This window comes from Cyprinus carpio, chromosome A25 (assembly GCF_018340385.1).
Source record: "Cyprinus carpio isolate SPL01 chromosome A25, ASM1834038v1, whole genome shotgun sequence".
Taxonomy (NCBI): Eukaryota; Metazoa; Chordata; class Actinopteri; order Cypriniformes; family Cyprinidae; genus Cyprinus; species Cyprinus carpio.
In genome coordinates, this window is record NC_056596.1 from 7,281,853 (window position 1) to 7,299,209 (window position 17,357).

The 17,357-nt window shown below is 36.2% G+C and overlaps 3 protein-coding genes across 3 annotated transcripts; 2 read left to right on the plus strand and 1 right to left on the minus strand.

The window, feature by feature from the left end:
• Positions 1 to 6,718: 6,718 nt before the first annotated feature.
• Positions 6,719 to 8,759, minus strand: LOC109051153 (olfactomedin-4-like). The gene is made up of 5 exons (XM_042715196.1): positions 8,601 to 8,759; positions 8,319 to 8,482; positions 7,994 to 8,201; positions 7,732 to 7,864; positions 6,719 to 7,583 (listed from the first exon to the last, which is right to left on the minus strand). Exons 1-5 carry the CDS (start codon positions 8,631 to 8,633, stop codon positions 6,772 to 6,774), a joined length of 1,350 nt encoding a protein of 449 aa, XP_042571130.1. The 5' UTR covers positions 8,634 to 8,759; the 3' UTR covers positions 6,719 to 6,771.
• Positions 8,760 to 10,681: 1,922 nt separating this feature from the next.
• Positions 10,682 to 13,357, plus strand: LOC109051154 (olfactomedin-4-like). Its single transcript, XM_019068710.2, has 5 exons — positions 10,682 to 10,841; positions 11,011 to 11,139; positions 11,281 to 11,499; positions 12,143 to 12,296; positions 12,384 to 13,357. The coding sequence occupies exons 1-5, from the start codon at positions 10,728 to 10,730 to the stop codon at positions 13,250 to 13,252; spliced, it is 1,485 nt and encodes a 494-aa protein (XP_018924255.2). The 5' UTR covers positions 10,682 to 10,727; the 3' UTR covers positions 13,253 to 13,357.
• Positions 13,358 to 14,201: 844 nt separating this feature from the next.
• Positions 14,202 to 17,353, plus strand: LOC109051342 (olfactomedin-4-like). Its single transcript, XM_042715955.1, has 5 exons — positions 14,202 to 14,612; positions 14,769 to 14,891; positions 15,011 to 15,226; positions 15,571 to 15,721; positions 16,109 to 17,353. Exons 1-5 carry the CDS (start codon positions 14,556 to 14,558, stop codon positions 16,936 to 16,938), a joined length of 1,377 nt encoding a protein of 458 aa, XP_042571889.1. The 5' UTR covers positions 14,202 to 14,555; the 3' UTR covers positions 16,939 to 17,353.
• Positions 17,354 to 17,357: the final 4 nt, after the last annotated feature.

The window sequence follows — 17,357 nt, forward strand, 5'->3', positions numbered from 1 at the left end:
TTCACTCTTTGTTATATTGCAGCCATTTGCTAAAATCATTTAAGTTCTTTTTTTTCACTCATTAATGTACACACAGCACCCCATACTGACAGAAAAACACAGAATTGTTGACAGTTTTGCACATTTATTAAAAAAGAAAAACTGAAATATCACATTGTCCTAAGTATTCAGACCCTTTGCTCAGTATTTAGTAGAAGCACCCTTTTGATCTAATACAGCCAGGAGTCTTTTTGGGAAAGATGCAACAAGTTTTTTGGGGATCCTCTGCCATTCCTCCTTGCAGATCCTCTCCAGTTCTGTCAGGTTGGATGGTAAACGTTGGTGGACAGCCATTTTCAGGTCTGTCCAGAGATGCTCAGTTGGGTTTAAGTCAGGGCTCTGGCTGTACCATTCAAGAACAGTCACTGAGTTGTTGTGAAGCCACTCCTTCATTATTTTAGCTGTGTTCTTAGGGTCATTGTCTTGTTGGAAGGTGAACCTTTGGCCCAGTCTGAGGTCCTGAGCACTCTGGAGAAGGTTTTCGTCCAGGATATCCCTGTACTTGGCCGCATTCATCTTTCCTTCGATTGCACAAATCCCACAGCATGATGCTGCCACCACCATGCTTCACTGTTGGGACTGTATTGGACAGGTGATGAGCAGTGCCTGGTTTTCTCCGCACATACCGCTTAGAATTAAGGCCAAAAAGTTCTATCTTGGTCTCATCAGACCCAGAGAATCTTATTTCTCTGTTTTTTAGCAAACTCCATGCGGGCTTTCATGTGTTTTGCACTGAGGAGAGGCTTCCGTCTGGCCACTCTGCCATAAAGCCCCGACTGGTGGAGGGCCGCAGTGATGGTTGACTTTCTACAACTTTCTCCCATCTCCCGACTGCATCTCTGGAGCTCAGCCACAGTGATCTTTGGGTTCTTCTTTACCTCTCTCACCAAGGCTCTTGTCCCCCGATAGCTCAGTTTGGCCGGACGGCCAGCTCTAGGAAGGGTTCTGGTCATCCGAAACGTCTTCCATTTAAGGATTATGGAGGTCACTGTGCTCTTAGGAACCTTAAGTGCAGCAGAATTTTTTTTGTAACCTTTGCCATATCTGTGCCTTTCCACAATTCTGTCTCTGAGCTCTTCAGGCAGTTCCTTTGACCTCATGATTCTCATTTGCTCTGACAGGCACTGTGAGCTGTAAGGTCTTAAATAGACAGGTGTGTGGCTTTCCTAATCAAGTCCAATCAGTATAATCAAACACAGCTGGACTCAAATGAAGGTGTAGAACCATCTCACAAGGATGATCAGAAGAAATGGACAGCACCTGAGATAAATATATGAGTGTCACAGCAAAGGGTCTGAATACTTAGGACAATGTGATATTTCAGTTTTTCTTTTTTAATAAATCTGTAAAAATCTCAACAATTCTGTGTTTTTCTGTCAATATGGGGTGCTGTGTGTACATTAATGAGGGAAAAAAATTAACTTAAATGAATTTAGCAAATGGCTGCAATATAACAGAGTGAAAAATTTAAGGGAGTCTGAATACTTTCCGTACCCACTGTATGTACTTCACCTTGGTTGGGCAATAGAGCATAAATTATGCTAGTGTCAGAAATAACCTACATGATTCCAAATATACAATGGGCGTTGGCCTGAGGCTTTTTTATGATGATTTCTCTTTGCAGATGTTTTAGAGGACTATAGAGGGATAGCATCCCAAACAGGGGTTAAGTTTGAGACCAGTATTCTGTAAAACAACAGTCAAAGCTGATTCCACACGCAAGCTGTTGGCTGAGCTATAAAGCGACTCTGAAGAGAGATAATAGGAACAGAGACAAGTTTTTATAAGTAATTTTAAGTGTGGTCACATTTGCCATTGTCCTGCAAATTTTTGTGTGCGAAATTCAGTTATTTGGAATCCACGTAACTGGGAATTTCACATGAGAGCGAAAGATTTCCCCATGCCGATTTCGCAACAGTTTCAAGTTGGTCACATGGAAAATTGCTGAGTTTGTAAGTTACATTTTTGTGAGTGGTGTTTCATACTTCACTACATGTTGACAGCGGACAATTTTTTGCCAGGAATATTTTGCTAATGTGACTGCGCCTTAACTTTGAACTTCAAATGAACAGTAAATCATAAATTAAACCTTTTTCAACATTTACTGAACTTTTTGTTCTTCTGTGAAACACACAAGGCAGAATGTCTGAGCTGCTCTTCCCCATACATTCTTAAAAATAAAGGTTCCAAAAATGGGTTTTAACAGTGAAGCAATAGAAGAACCATTTTGGGTTCCCCAAAGAACCTTCCAGTAAACAGTTCTTAAAAGAACCATTATTTTCTTCTTGTGAAGAGCATTTGAATAATCAGAAGAACCTTTTTCCCAATAAAGAACTGTTTATGAAATGGAAAGGTTCCATGGATGTCAAAGGTTCTTCATGGAACCAAAAAAGCTAATAAAGACCCTTTATTTTTAAGAGTGTACAACAAAAGTGGATGGTGGTTTATAATGTCAAGCTTCAAAACAGATTTAAAAACACTATATAAGTACCATAAAAAGGACTATGTTCAAAGTCTTCTGAAGTCGTATGATAACTTTGTGTGAGAAACTGAGTGAAAATTAAGTCATTCACCGAGTCATGTTTGAGAATGAATAAGAGTGAATATGACATGACTCGGCACAAATCGTTTATTGATTCTGTTAAAGATATTGAGATTACAAAGGCTTTTTACCAGATCCACTCTGGCAAACATTTTGCCAAGTGTTCCTTATCAGCTTTATCTCTCCTCTTATAAGCATAGATCTGGAATGAAGTGAAGTTTTATATATTTATTCATTACATTTTGCAAGGACATTGAACAGAGATCATCATGACCTTATTATGGTCAATTACAATGACAAATGTCACCATGCATTTATGTTTCTATGACAACAACTGTGTCATACAGGTTTAGTGACAATTGTATCCTATTATGGTCACTTACTGAGATGATATTAGTGCATAGTGTGACAGAATATTGTTGCAAATGATTAAAATTTGGTTTTGTACAAAATTTCTACCCATATTCACAAAATGAATACAATTTTTACTTGGATTATAGTTAAAGTATAGAAATGTGAATATCCAAATAATTATTTAAAATTTTGAATGCAGTCATAATGTTGTTGGAGCCTTAACATACATTGAGCTTTGGTGCTCATGTGGGAAATGGAGGTTCAGACCTGTCCTAATCCCGTTTCCTCTGTCTGTTCTTATAGTTTAAATTCAAGTGTTTTCGTTACTGTTCTGTTACTAAAAAAAAAAAAATTCAAGAACATTTTTTAAAATAAAGTTTGTTCTCTGTTCTCCATAGTTGGTCTTGGGAGCAATTCTGTGAAGGCCTACAGGAATTTATGGATGGAGTAAAGCATAGGAAAGAAAGAAGAGCAGTACAAGAAGAAGATAGAGAGATCCCACCATCCTTAGGAGCTGAATCCCTGACCGTGGCTGCTGCTTGCTATGAACTCAAGATAATGTAAGCAAAGTACAAGCACTGCGCATGATTCAATCAAACAGCTGTGAAAGAGCCATATAATACTATTTTGTGAAATAAAACACTAATGCTTTAAAGCAAGATACTTTTCTTCTGTTAGCATCCCATAACATCATCTGACAATGCAGTAGGCCTAAATCTTTGTCAATTGCATTTTATAGTCATTTTTGCAATAAAGAGGAAGTTACAAAGGGAAAATATGGATATTACACAAAACGTAAAGTATGGTCAGATAAACTTATTATTTATTGCATTCTATTTATTGCATTCTACAAATCATTTATATATATATATATATATATATATATATATATATATATATATATATATATATATATATATATATATATATATATATAATGTATTATATATTTTAATCAATTTTATTAAAAACAAAAGCCCTGGTGTGTGACAAAATACATGATTTTGCATACTTAAAATTTATAATGACAATCCCTTAAAACTCCACAACTGTTCACATACGTTTCTTTGTAATTGACGGATTTATAGAATTATTTTGTCTACCTCACAGAATATTTTCTGTACAGAATCATCTTCTACCTACAATCCACATAGCCAAATCAAACTATGTCTAACTGTAAGAACAAGCGCCTGATTGTCCCTCCCATAGCTTCAGTCAGCATTTCAGCTCTTTATGAGTGGATTCCATCCAGGATTCCTAAAAAAGACTTTATTTATATAATCAAACTGAAACGAGCCTTGTCATTATGAGATCCCACTGAACGATGTTGCTCCACCCTGAGTCTATTTCCAGTCCAAAGGGGCTGAAGAGTGGAGAAACCTGCCCTGCCCTGCTGGCTGTGGGGTGTTATTACGAGTCAATGAGAGACTATGGCTTCCTGTCTCTCTTTTTTCCATGTCCTGCACTCTGTATTTTTGCCAATGGCTTCCACATGGCCTGTGGTTTAGTTTAACCTCAAGTTTCTGCCATACACACATCCTTACTAGAACGTCTCGTTGTGACAGTTAAAATGGATGTTTCTCAGAAATGTAATGTGAATTAAATCAAGAAATAGGCTGATTTAATAAGAACAATGATATGGAGTCTGTTGTTTCTGTCTGTGAAATTGTAGATCTACAGGAGACATGGTTCTTCAGCTGTCTCTTTTGGCTGTTAGGAAACACCACCAGCACCTTTGGATTGTCAGCTACATCATTGTTCTACTTTGTAAATGACGTATATCAGTTCTGCTGATTTGTCTTTACAAATTACTTAATGAACAGAGCCTAGAAGCTTGTATATTGCATAGATACTGCCCTCTGTTGTTTGCATTTAGTTTAGTTCTTTTTTTTTTTTTACTTGTTTTTCCCATATTTTTTGATTCAGCTTTTGAAGACTCAGTCTGTAGTAGGGAAATATGATACACTTGTTGCCCACGCTGACACTGATGCAATAGGTTTCTTCAAATGTCACAGGCTCATTGATGACCCACTGCTAAATGACCAGTTCAAGTACCAATAATGCATACCACAGTCACACGGATGTTGGAATTTAAATCTAAATGTATAGCAATAATTATCTATATACAACTTTCTAATGCATATCGCACAAAAAAGTATATAAAAAGGTTTCTCAAAATGCCAGTTATATTTATCACTTGGCCCATGTATCATATAAAACAAGGCAGTTGAACATATTAAACAGATGGTTGATCTGAGTGGCTCGTTCTTGGCCAGAAAACTGACTTCAAACTAGACTTTATGCTGACCATTAAACATCTGGTTCTGTCTGTGAGACCAATATGACAGCGGAAATGAGGCAGCCAGGGGTTTCTGATTTTTTTATTGTTTAAACAAACAGTGCCATCTATAGGCCAGGTGGTATATGACTGGTAGCACATTTTAAAGTTTTGTCCCTTATCTCAAGAATCAGTGATTTTGAGTCTCTCAAAACTTCATTCCCTAACTCTAAATTAATTCTGAGTGTTAGATGATAGAAAAGGTCGTCCAAATGTAAGAATAGAAGAAAACAAGATGCACGATTAAATATCCCTCATCAGACAATACTGCTAAATTATAAAATATTAGCTAAAAGTTTACAGATTAAAATGTTTTTTTTTCTTTTTTAAGAAATTATTAAAAAGATTACTGAACAATTTATTTTATTCTTATTTACACAATCTGTAGAAAATTGATGTACAGACTGAAGAACACACAAGAATTGTTATATAATATACCCTCAGACTTAGGTGAGTGTTTGTTTTTTTTTTTTCTTTTTTCTTCAGCTGTAACCAACACATATGAATTGTGATACACTCCAATCTCAGCAGAAAAACAGTTGCTTTGAAATGCTCATGTGCTATAATGGTTACCCACAAGATCCCTGCCTGTCATATTGACTCAGCAACCATGCTGTTCTTTTGAAGCACCTGAACAATAACAAGCTCAGTCTGACTTTTGCTCACACCTCCAATTATAAGAGCCACTTGTCTTCTAGCCTGTGACTCATAGAGCAGTGTGCCGAGTTATAATGACTCATAAAGCACTACTGGCTCCACAGTAAAGGACAAAGAAAAACCCATAAGTTTGATCCTGTCTATAAAATCAAAGCGAAGAGAGGCACAATAATGAGTGCCCTAAATTCACTGTACAAAGAGGTCCACATGGCCAGTTTTCTCCAGTCAAACTAAGAAGACATTTATTGAAGTAATGAGCAATTTTAGGCAGAACATGAAGTGGAGTATATGATTAAAGATACCAGTGTTCGATAAAAAAATACTCATAATCACAATAAACAATTCTTTCGACCATGTAAAAAAAGCAGCAGATGATGTGTGGTCACAAGAGAGTGAACATCACCTATTGTACTACAGATTCAAATATGGCATATCCAATAATATGCTTTGTAATTGCCTCAGTAAAGCTAACGTTGAGTTGTAAGTACTGACATTAAGCATGAAGTTTGTAGAATATGTTGGATTGTCTTTGCATTTTCGAGATGATCAGGAACAGAACAACAAGAGCATTCACAACCAGAAACACAAGACCAAGAAACAGCACAGTCTGTAGAGCCTTCCATCCAAACACCAGAGGGCTCCAAATATCAATTCTTTGATGTCCATTCTCACATTTTTGCTTTTATAGTTTCTGAATGTCATGTTTTTAAGAGGCACTCTCTTAATTGCGAGTAGTAAGACATTTCTGAACCATCTACATAAAAGCTGTGTGAAACAAAACAGACTAGTTTTGAATTTGAAACAACACACTTTTTATTGGGTAACTGCATTTGAAACACCCTTAGAAGAAGGTATCATATGATAAAAGATAGGCATCATTATACAAGTAGAGTTTCCCATCAACAGGATTGTAGTTCAGATTAGCTATTCCAGAAGAAACCTTCTCAAAGGGCAAAGACAGAGAGCTTATCTCTTGACCAGTGGTTGTATCAAAAGCATAAAACACCTCTTCTTGGAAAGTATTAACAAAGCGTGTAGCATACAGGACCCCGCACACCATAAACGTGCTGGTGACGGACCTCTTGAAGAGATGCGTCTTCCAGGTATGTGTGATATTGAGCTCCAGCGGATCTAAACGGCTCACAACAATGTTGCCGTGGTTCTCCTCGGTGGCGTATATCACCCACACGGCGTCCGGATCAGCCTCCAGGTCGATGTCTGTCCAATCACGGCAGCTGTAGTAGCAGAAAGGGAACTTGTTGTCGATTCCAGCCCCATCCAGTTTCATACGCTTGGTTGTTTTTGTAGTTATGTTGAAGCTGCAGATCTCAGCGGTGCCGTAGCATTGGTAAAATACAGTGTTGTCGTACAATATAGTCCCAGAGCCCTGAACAGCATTTTTGTCGCTGTATGATGGTGCTATCTGTTCGTCCTTGTAGTTCCTGTTAGCCATGAAGTCTTCACGTGAGGTGTACATCCTGATTGTGTTGCCATGCTTGTGTCCACTCACCAGACAGTGTTCCCAGTAGTGTTCCTTACTGCTTAGCAGGGCATCACGGCCCCAAGCACCTGAAATATAGGACTTGCTGATGGAATTGAGCTTGGTCATGCTTGGAGAACTTATTCTGGTCATGATGCGCTGGTGGCAGGTACCTGCAAGTGATTTAGTAACACAGTTTTTTAGTCTGTTAAAATCTTTTTGGACCATTTATAATTTAGAAAATGGCATTTGAAAGCACAGATGTTTCTATGTCCTACCTTCATGAAAAAAAGAACTTATAAAAGACAGTAATGTACGTACTTCTGAAATCATTTGGTATGGTCTTGCAACTCTGTGCACGGTTGTTAAGGTCACGTAACCTCTTCTTCATGGTCTCTAGGTTGAAGAAATCATCTTTGTACATCCTCTGGACATCATTTTTCGCCTTATTTAACTGAGAACATCAGATGGTCTCATTAAATTGGATACCTTTTATATCGTTGAGATGGTTGTTATCTCTAATTCAAGATTGATTTGAAAGGAGTTTAGAAAAATATTTGTGATCTGGTGTTGCAGTGTCTACCTCACTGAGTAGGTTATGCGTCTCTTTGTTAGGGTTCTGCTTGTGTGTTTCATTGACAGATTGATGGATTTCCTCGAGTTCCCGGTTCAGCTGTTGCAGTTGAAGTGCGCTGTACAGTCCACTTGTGTGAAGGTAACCAAATGCTTTCAGACGGGCTGAGATGTTCTGCAGAGTGGCTTCCATCATCGGCAGTTCTGCATTTGTGTTCTAACTGCAAGTCAGTACAGAAAGTTAACTGATATTCTTCTCAATTGTACTGAACATCATTTGAAAATAAGTACAGGGTCCATTTAGTTCTAATTGTCATTAGAGTCTTAATCGATACCTTACCTTTTCCTCAAACTCATTCAGGTTGTCCTCACAGATCTGGACCTGTCTTGTGACTTCCATAAACTCTACAGCAGGGAAAGTCCAGATAGAGCTATTTATTTTACACAAACATGAATCAGTCTTCTGTTGACCTGGAACTCGCTGAGCCTCGACAGTCACCTAATGTACAAACACAATCAGATTATTGTATCATAGATAAATTCTTTCAAAATCATTATTTTTCAGAGTTGTCGGAATGCTAGATACATATGACCTTATTCATGGAAGAAAAACTTACAATGACTGTGAGGAGCAGCAGGTAGACGAACATGATGACCAAATGGGCTGAAAGACTAGAGATCTGCTTTAAATCACCACACAAGCACTACGATGTTGCAATTTTAGCTAGTCAAATCAGCAGTTTTGAGGGGCTGTTGAAAAGGATGTGAAAATTGCACTTATGTCTCATTTGTGAAATTCAAGAAGACATTTAGTTGAGAAACGTAGGAAAATTCAACCACAAGTTCTCTAAAAAAAATTACCACCCCAGATCATCCTACATTTTATGCAGATATCTGCACTTTTATTATGCTAATTTGTTTCTGTACTGCATCATCATAATGAAATAGCAGAAATCAGTGAAACAATCCCTTAGTTATGTTTCCTTTTTTTTTCTTATGTCAGTGCAATATTAAAACTAATAGGCTTATGTATATATACATGTATTTTACTTATGACAGTCTCAAGAAAAAAGGCAATTCATGAAAAAGAAATTTCTAACATTTTATTGTTATGTCAGCAAAACTGGTATTCTCCTCTGCTTTCAAATAGTTATGGCAATGATATTATTTTCTAGTACGTGCCTATCAATCACATACATGTGCAGCTCAATAAATTAGAATGTCATGGAAAAGATCATTTATTTCAGTAATTCAACTCAAATTGTGAAACTTGTGTATTAAATACATTCATTGCAGACTGAAGTAGTTTAAGTCTTTGGTTCTTTTAATTGTGATGATTTTGGCTCACATTTAACAAAAACCCAACAATTCACTATTTCAACAAATTAGAATATTTCATAAGACCAATAAAAAAAAAAAAATTTTAGTAAATTGTTGGCCTTCTGGAAAGTATGTTCATTTACTGTACATGTACTCAATACTTGGTAGGGGCTCCTTTTGCTGGCTAGTCAAGCACACCAACACCATGGTCATTTAACCAACTTTTGGTGCTTTTGGCAGTGTGGGCAGGTGCCAAATCCTGCTGGAAAATGAAATCAGCTTCTTCAAAAAGCTGGTCAGCAGAAGGAAGCATGAAGTGCTCCAAAATTTCTTGGTAAACGGGTGCAGTGACTTTGGTTTTCAAAAAACACAATGGACCAACACCAACAGATGACATTGCACACCAAATCATCACAGACTGTGGAAACTTAACACTGGACTTAAAGCAACTTGGGCTATGAACTTCTCCACCCTTCCTCCAGACTCTAGGACCTTGGTTTCCAAATGAAATACAAAACTTGCTCTCATCTGAAAAGAGGACTTTGGACCGCTGGGCAACAGTCCAGTTCTTCTTCTCCTTAGCACAGCTAAGACGCCTCTGACATTGTCTGTGGTTCAGGAGTGGCTTAACAAGAGAAATACGACAACTGTAGCCAAATTCCTTGATATGTCTGTGTGTGGTGGCTCTTGATGCCTTGACCCCAGCCTCAGTCCATTCCTGGTGAAGTTTACTCAAATTCTTGAATCGATTTTGCTTGACAATCCTCATAAGGCGGTTCTCTCGGTTTGTTGTGCATCTTTTTTTTTCCACACTTTTTCCTTCCACTCAACTTTCTGTTAACATGCTTGGATACAGCACTCTGTGAACAGCCAGCTTCTTTGGCAATGAATGTTTGTGGCTTACCCTTCTTGTGAAGGGTGTCAATGATTGTCTTCTGGACAACTGTCAGATCAGCAGTCTTCACCATGATTGTGTAGCCTAGTGAACCAAACTGAGAGACCATTTTGAAGGCTCAGGAAACCTTTGCAGGTGTTTTGAGTCGATTAGCTGATTGGCATGTTAACCATATTCTAATTTGTTGAGATAGCGAATTGGTGGGTTTTTGTTAAATGGGAACCAAAATCATCACAATTAAAAGAACCAAAGACTTAAACTACTTCAGTCTGTGTGCATTGAATTTATTTAATACACGAGTTTCACAATTTGAGTTGAATTACTGAAATGAACTTTTCCACGACATTCTAATTTATTGAGCTGCATCTGTATACTATATGATGACAATATGAACAAAAATCAGTCTTGTTCAAAATATTTGCAGGATCACATGATAAACTTCCTCATTTCGTAATTTCTCTCATGTCAGCAGAAACAGTCAACTCACTAAGCAATCCTGGGTTTTTGGCTTTAAATCCGAACGTCTGACATGCAAAACTGTTCTTTATTCTCGAGGATACAGGATACCACCTGTCCTATCTCAGACATGAGTCAGTCGAACCTATTCACTTTGATGGTTGTCATTCCTCTAATTTTTTCACAGGTAAAATTAAATTTTCCATTATTATTTTTATATTATATTTTATATTATTATTATTATTATTTAACATTGTTTCTGACATCTTTTTTATATAATTTTAGTTATATATTACAATATTTAAGGCATTATATTGCTTGTATGTTGAATTTACCTATGCACTGTTATTTCATAGTCACACTCAGCTAAAGAGAAGGACTGTGTGTGTGAGCTACAAAATTCTGGTCCTGCTTTCCCTGTGAATAAACTCAATAATGTTGAGTTTACTGCTACACAATGCACTTGGAACATCACTTCAGAAAAGGTAGAAATATGGCAATATTGTGATGTTTAGGGTTGCAAATCTGGCATGCATGACAAAAAAATGTTTATAATTTGCAGTTTAATTTTTTACAAGTCTATTACTGATGGAAAATGTCTTATTTAATTGTTACCTATTCAATAAATGACAGAGGTTGACAGACTGGTGTTGGGTCTACAACACCGTATACGGCAGCTTCTGGACAATGTGTCCATGCTGGAAAAAGAAGACAACGGAAATCTGTATGCAGCCGTGTCTCTACGCATTATTGAATTAGAGTTAGCTGAGATTCAAGACCTTCTGGACAAACTCAACAGAACCACTAACAGTTACCAGCAGCTCAGTGTACAAGCTGCTGCAGAGGTGAATTTATGTACAGTTTCCATTTGTATTATAAGTACAGGAAATGAGTTTATAGTGATGTAGTATGTAATGCTAGAGTAATATAATTCCTCACCAACACTGATAATTTTCAGTCATATTCATTTGCATTCATAAGAAGATTACAATACTAATAATGTTGTTTCATACGTTAGATGTTGTAAAACATGATACTGCTCAAAATGATTAAATAAATATTTCCTTGAATGTTTATAATATATATTATTTATAATATATATATATATATATATATATATATATATATATATATATATTTTTTTTTTTTTTTTTTTTTTTTTTTTTTTTTTTAATTAAGGTTTTTTTTCTTTTCTGCAATGCTTTGTGATATGATCATGAAATGTATTACATTAAAGAAAATATTTATTTAATTCAAAAATTCGAATTAAACTGAAATATATTAAATAAATTTATGCTTAAATATTTCTTTATTTTAATTATTTTTTGTATTTATTTCTGTGGTGCTTTGTGATAAGTATAAATATATGTCACGTCAAGAAAAGTGAATATTAACATTAATCATGATTAATTAAATACTTCTTAAACAGAGATTTTTAGATGAATTGTGTGCACTTTGCAATTACTTATTTAATCCCTCATTCTACAGCTTCAGGATATGGAGAACACGATGACAGAGCTGGAGAAGTTTGACCACATGCAGGTGATGGTGCAACAGCGTGAGAACCAGCGTATTAAGAGGGACCTGGAACATTGCAAAGCGGAGCTCAATAGTACATCACCAGCCCCTACACTTTCCCCAGGTAAATATGAACTAGTTTATCATAATTACGTAACCACAGCTACAGCGTTAAAATATTAGACTTACATTTTTGCTTCTATCTTTTTAGGTCACTGTGGTCTGGGCAGCATGGTCAATGTATCAGGACCTAAAACATATTCCCTCACAGTGTACGGAACGTCCTACTCTTTTGGTGCTTGGGGTCGAGATGCAAATCCTGCTCCAGGAGACGAGAACAAGTACTGGCTGGTGGTGCTGTCCAGTAGTAATGCATTTGGCAACTTTATCCGCCAGTATAGTAGTTTGAGTACTATTATATTAGGTATAGGACCAACAGATACATACATATCAAGCTCCAATCCTACAACAAACACAATTCAGGGGCCAAACATGATCATGTACAGCAATGCACTCTACTATAACTGTTACAACACATACTCTGTCTGTCGGTTCAACATGACGACTCGTTCTGTCAGTACTGTGGCTTTACCTAGTGATACAGGTTACAACAACAAGTTTCCATTCGGACACCTCGCCACATCATACAGCTATACTGATATGGATTTTGCCACAGATGAATCTGGGGTCTATGTTATATATGCGACTACAAGCAATTACGGAAATGTGATTATCAGTAAAATCGAGACGAGTAACCCGCCAGTTTTCAACCAAACATGGTTCACTTCTCTTCACAAAAAAACTGTGACAAACACCTTCATGGTGTGCGGTGTGCTTTATGCTACTCGTTACGTTGATAAAGAAATAGAAGAGATCTTTTACACCTATGACACCAAGACCAACGAAGAACGCTATGATTTGAGAATTCACATTAAGAAGTTGCAGACTAATATTAAGTATATTAATTATGACCCCAGAGATAATTTGCTGTATGTCTTCAGTGATGCCTACATTGCGACATATGAAATTGTTTTAGCAAGTTCACTGATTAATAATATCTTGTCTTTTATTCACCAATAAGTGTAATGATTTTGCATATTTGATATTCTAAATATGATTGTTTTGAAAATGGAAAATCATTATGTATCACATTTTGGTTCTTGAAATAAAATTTGAGTGAAAATATTAGTGCTGATTTACTTAATTATACAGACATAAACACTACACACACAGATACATTTGCAGAACATAATGCTTCCATTATGCTTGATCTAAATATTCATATAAGGGGTGGCATGGGGCACTGCCTGCACAGACACTACTTTCTTCTCATCTTTACACTTCATTTTAGGCAGTTTCTGTCATGTTATTTTAATGACAAATGTCAAGAGCACATTATTGTAACACGATTGCACTTCTATGTACAAACAATTCATTGTGGGAAACGATTAACAAAATTTTGTATCATAAAATAATATTAATAATACCATCTCATAACATAAGATCTTTGTAGACCTAGGTTCTGGAACAATTACGGTCACCTGACACACATGTGCACACTCTGTTCTGATTTTGAGACTTCCAAACCTCACAGCAGGGACAGATCTATCTGGATATGAGAGGGAAAAGAAATGACCAACAGGTAGGCTATGACAGTCTGATGAGCAAAAGATCCTATTTTTTACCTGCACGCGACACAAGATGTTGCAAACATTATATAAAGCGACATTGCAGTGAGATTGTGAGGCAAGACATTTGTTTTACTTTACTCATGGACCTGCCAAATGTGTCCACGGCGATAAGACAATACATCCTCTCTTATTTCTTCATGCATCATTTTTTTCCCCACATTAATTTGAAACTGATCATTAAAAAAAAAAAGTTTGGTATAAAGAACTATTCAATAATTAAAAAAAAATAATTGCTAAAGGAAAACAAATGAAGCATAGCAAAGCATTTTATAAACAGTGATCTAAAATGCCCATTTAGGGTGAAATTTTACTGTTAATGTAAAATTACAAATATTATTGCATTTTGTACACCCTATAAAAGACTAAAAAAAAAGCTCAATGTGCTAAACCTTTGAACTTGAGAAATAAATCTTCAAGACGCTGTCAGTCCAGTTCAGCGTCAGTTAGACAGTGAGACAAAATATGAAAATTAAAAGCTAACTCTGTTGCAAAACTAATGTCGAAACTAATTACTCATGGACCATCCAAAGGTGTCCACAGAGATAAGATGAAGATTGCAAAGGGTCACCCAAAGAAATTAAGAAATCTGTCTCGGTTTTTATTAGTTATTTCATCATAATGATATGGCTTTAAAACTCTGCTGCTGCCACACAAGTTGTTTAAGGTTATAGTGTCCCTTTGCAACTTTAGAGATGAGTCAGTCCCATATATTCATTTTGATGATTGTCATCCCATTAAGTTTCTCTCAGGTAAGGAAGATAAAGTCATTTACATCAATTATTACTGATACCTTATTTCTCCAAGTACTGTGTCTAATATATTGTTACAGAGAATGCATAGAAATTTTATTTTTATTTTAGTTTTTTAAATTTATCTTTTAAATTCCTGTGATTTGTTCATTACAGTCAGCAACAGGGAAAGAATGTGTGTGCGATCTAAAAAATTTAGATCCTCCTTTTCCTAAAGATGAACTTACAAAAGTAGAGACTGCTGTCTTGAAATGCATTGGGAGCATCACTTCAGAAAAGGTATTTTTTTATTTTATTATTTAAACAAATTTTTCTTTATATTTCATTCAAATGAATTCTAAATAGTTTTAATAAATTCAGTCAAATTCAATGAATAATGTTAATGTAATTATCTGCAGATGACAGACTTAGACAGACTTGTGTTGGGTCTACAACAACGTATCAAGCAACTAGAGGACGATGTGGTCATGCTGGAAAAAGCAAACAGCAATCTGTATGCGGCCGTGTCTCTGCGCATCATTGAGTTAGAGTTTGGCGAAATTCAAGACCTCCTCAACAAACTCAACAGGACCACCAGCGATTACCATCATCAAGGTGTACAGGCTGCAGCTCAGGTGAGTTGCTGTACAAAAAAAAGTTCGTAAAATGAAAACAAATCCATAGAATCATTGCAATGTAATATATTCACATAATAACACAAAGAGGAAATTTTAGAAAATCATCTAATAATTTAAACTATAAATGTAAATAAAAGAAATACACACAAACAACTAATATAAGCTATATATAGAGGTGAGAAATAAAACAATGTAAAAAAAAATGACATTGTAAATAATACTGTATGTTAATTAGTGTTATCTAAATGAATGGGAATTATTTGCTGTTTTGTTAAAGGATATTTCATTACTCATTTTTTTAACGGCCTAAATTCTTCTTATTTTCCCTCTTTGTCTTAAAGCTTGATGATATGAAGGGTGCAATGGTGGAGTTGGAGAAGTTTGACAAAATGCAAGTGATTAAAAAGTATCGAGAGAACCAAATGAAGAAGACGTTGGAACAGTGCAAAGATGAGCTCAAGGCTTCATCACCACCTCCTACAGCTTCCCCAGGCATGCTAAAGACCTCAATAGTCCCTTTTTTCATTATTAGCTACTAGTGTTGAGTATTGTTTTCCGATTAACTGTTATCTTAATTTGTACAATCTTAATATCGACTGTCAGTATTTCCTGCAATGCTTGTTAGCGGGGGCGTGAATCTGTGGTGCGGCTGCTGAATATAAAGCCACATGATAAAAAAACGTTACACTTCACCAGAATTTAAAATTAAATTAAATTAAATTAAATTAATGCATTTAGCAGACGCTTTTATCCAAAGCGACTTACAGTGCATTCAGGCTATCAATTTTTACCTATCAATTTGCAGTAGAAGTTGAACATGTTGAGATAAGAAGAGTGTGTATCACAAATAATGGCTACTGAGTTTTCTGTTTTTTTCAGGACGCTGTGGTCTGGGTCAAATGGTCAATGTGGCAGGACCTAGAACATCTTCCATCACACCATACAGCACCTCCTATGCTTATGGTGCTTGGGGTCGAGATATGAAGCCCGCTCCAGGAGACGAGAACAAGTACTGGCTGGTGGTGCTGACAAGTAGTAACGTATATGGCTACTATGTCCGCCAGTACAGCACCTTGAGTACTCTTTTATTAGGTTTAGGACTAAAAGATACATACATATCAAACTCTAATCCCACAACAAACACAATTCAGGGGCCAAACATGGTCATGTACAGCAATGCGCTCTACTATAACTGTTACAACACATACTCTGTCTGTCGGTTCAACATGACGACTCGTGCTATCAGTACTGTGGCTTTACCTAGTGATACAGGTTACAACAACAAGTTTCCATTTGGACACCTCGCCACATCATACAGCTATACTGATATGGATTTTGCCACAGATGAATCTGGGGTCTATGTCATATATGGAACTACAAGCAACTTTGGAAATGTGGTTATCAGTAAAATCGAGACGAGTAACCCCCCAGTTTTGGGCCAAACTTGGAAAACCTCTTTGTACAAAATAACTGCCACAAACACTTTCATGGTGTGCGGTGTGCTTTATGCTACTCGTTACCTGGATAAAGAAACAGAACAGATCTTTTACTCCTATGACACCAAAACAAACAAAGAGCGCTATGATTTGAAAATTAAATTTAAGAAGATGCAGACTAATATTGAGTTTCTTAACTATGACCCCAGAGATCATTTGCTGTATGTCTACAGTGACGCCTATATTCTAACTTATGAGCTCATCTTTCAGTAGATCTCTAAGTCAGTATACTAAAAGGTTTTGAGATTTAGCAACATGCAAAAGCTTACATGCAAAAACAAACAAGGGGACTGTGTTATCAGAACAATTGTATAATATAATGTCCAATTACTATTTACAGTAATTTCAAAAGTACTTTCCTATCACCAGTGGGGTATGTACATTTACTGTAAATAAATATGATTTTACATATTTTAGATGCCAGAACTGCTTGTTTTGTGGAGGAAAAGCATGTGTTTTTATGTACTGCTCATTTTGGTTAATGGAATCAAATCAGAATGAAATTAAATGTTAGTGCTGGAAAACCTACAAACACAGATGCAAACACATTATGGCTGATTTAAACATTCATATGCAGATTTCAAATATGAAATGCACACACAAACATGCGGGTTATGTAATATTCCAAACTT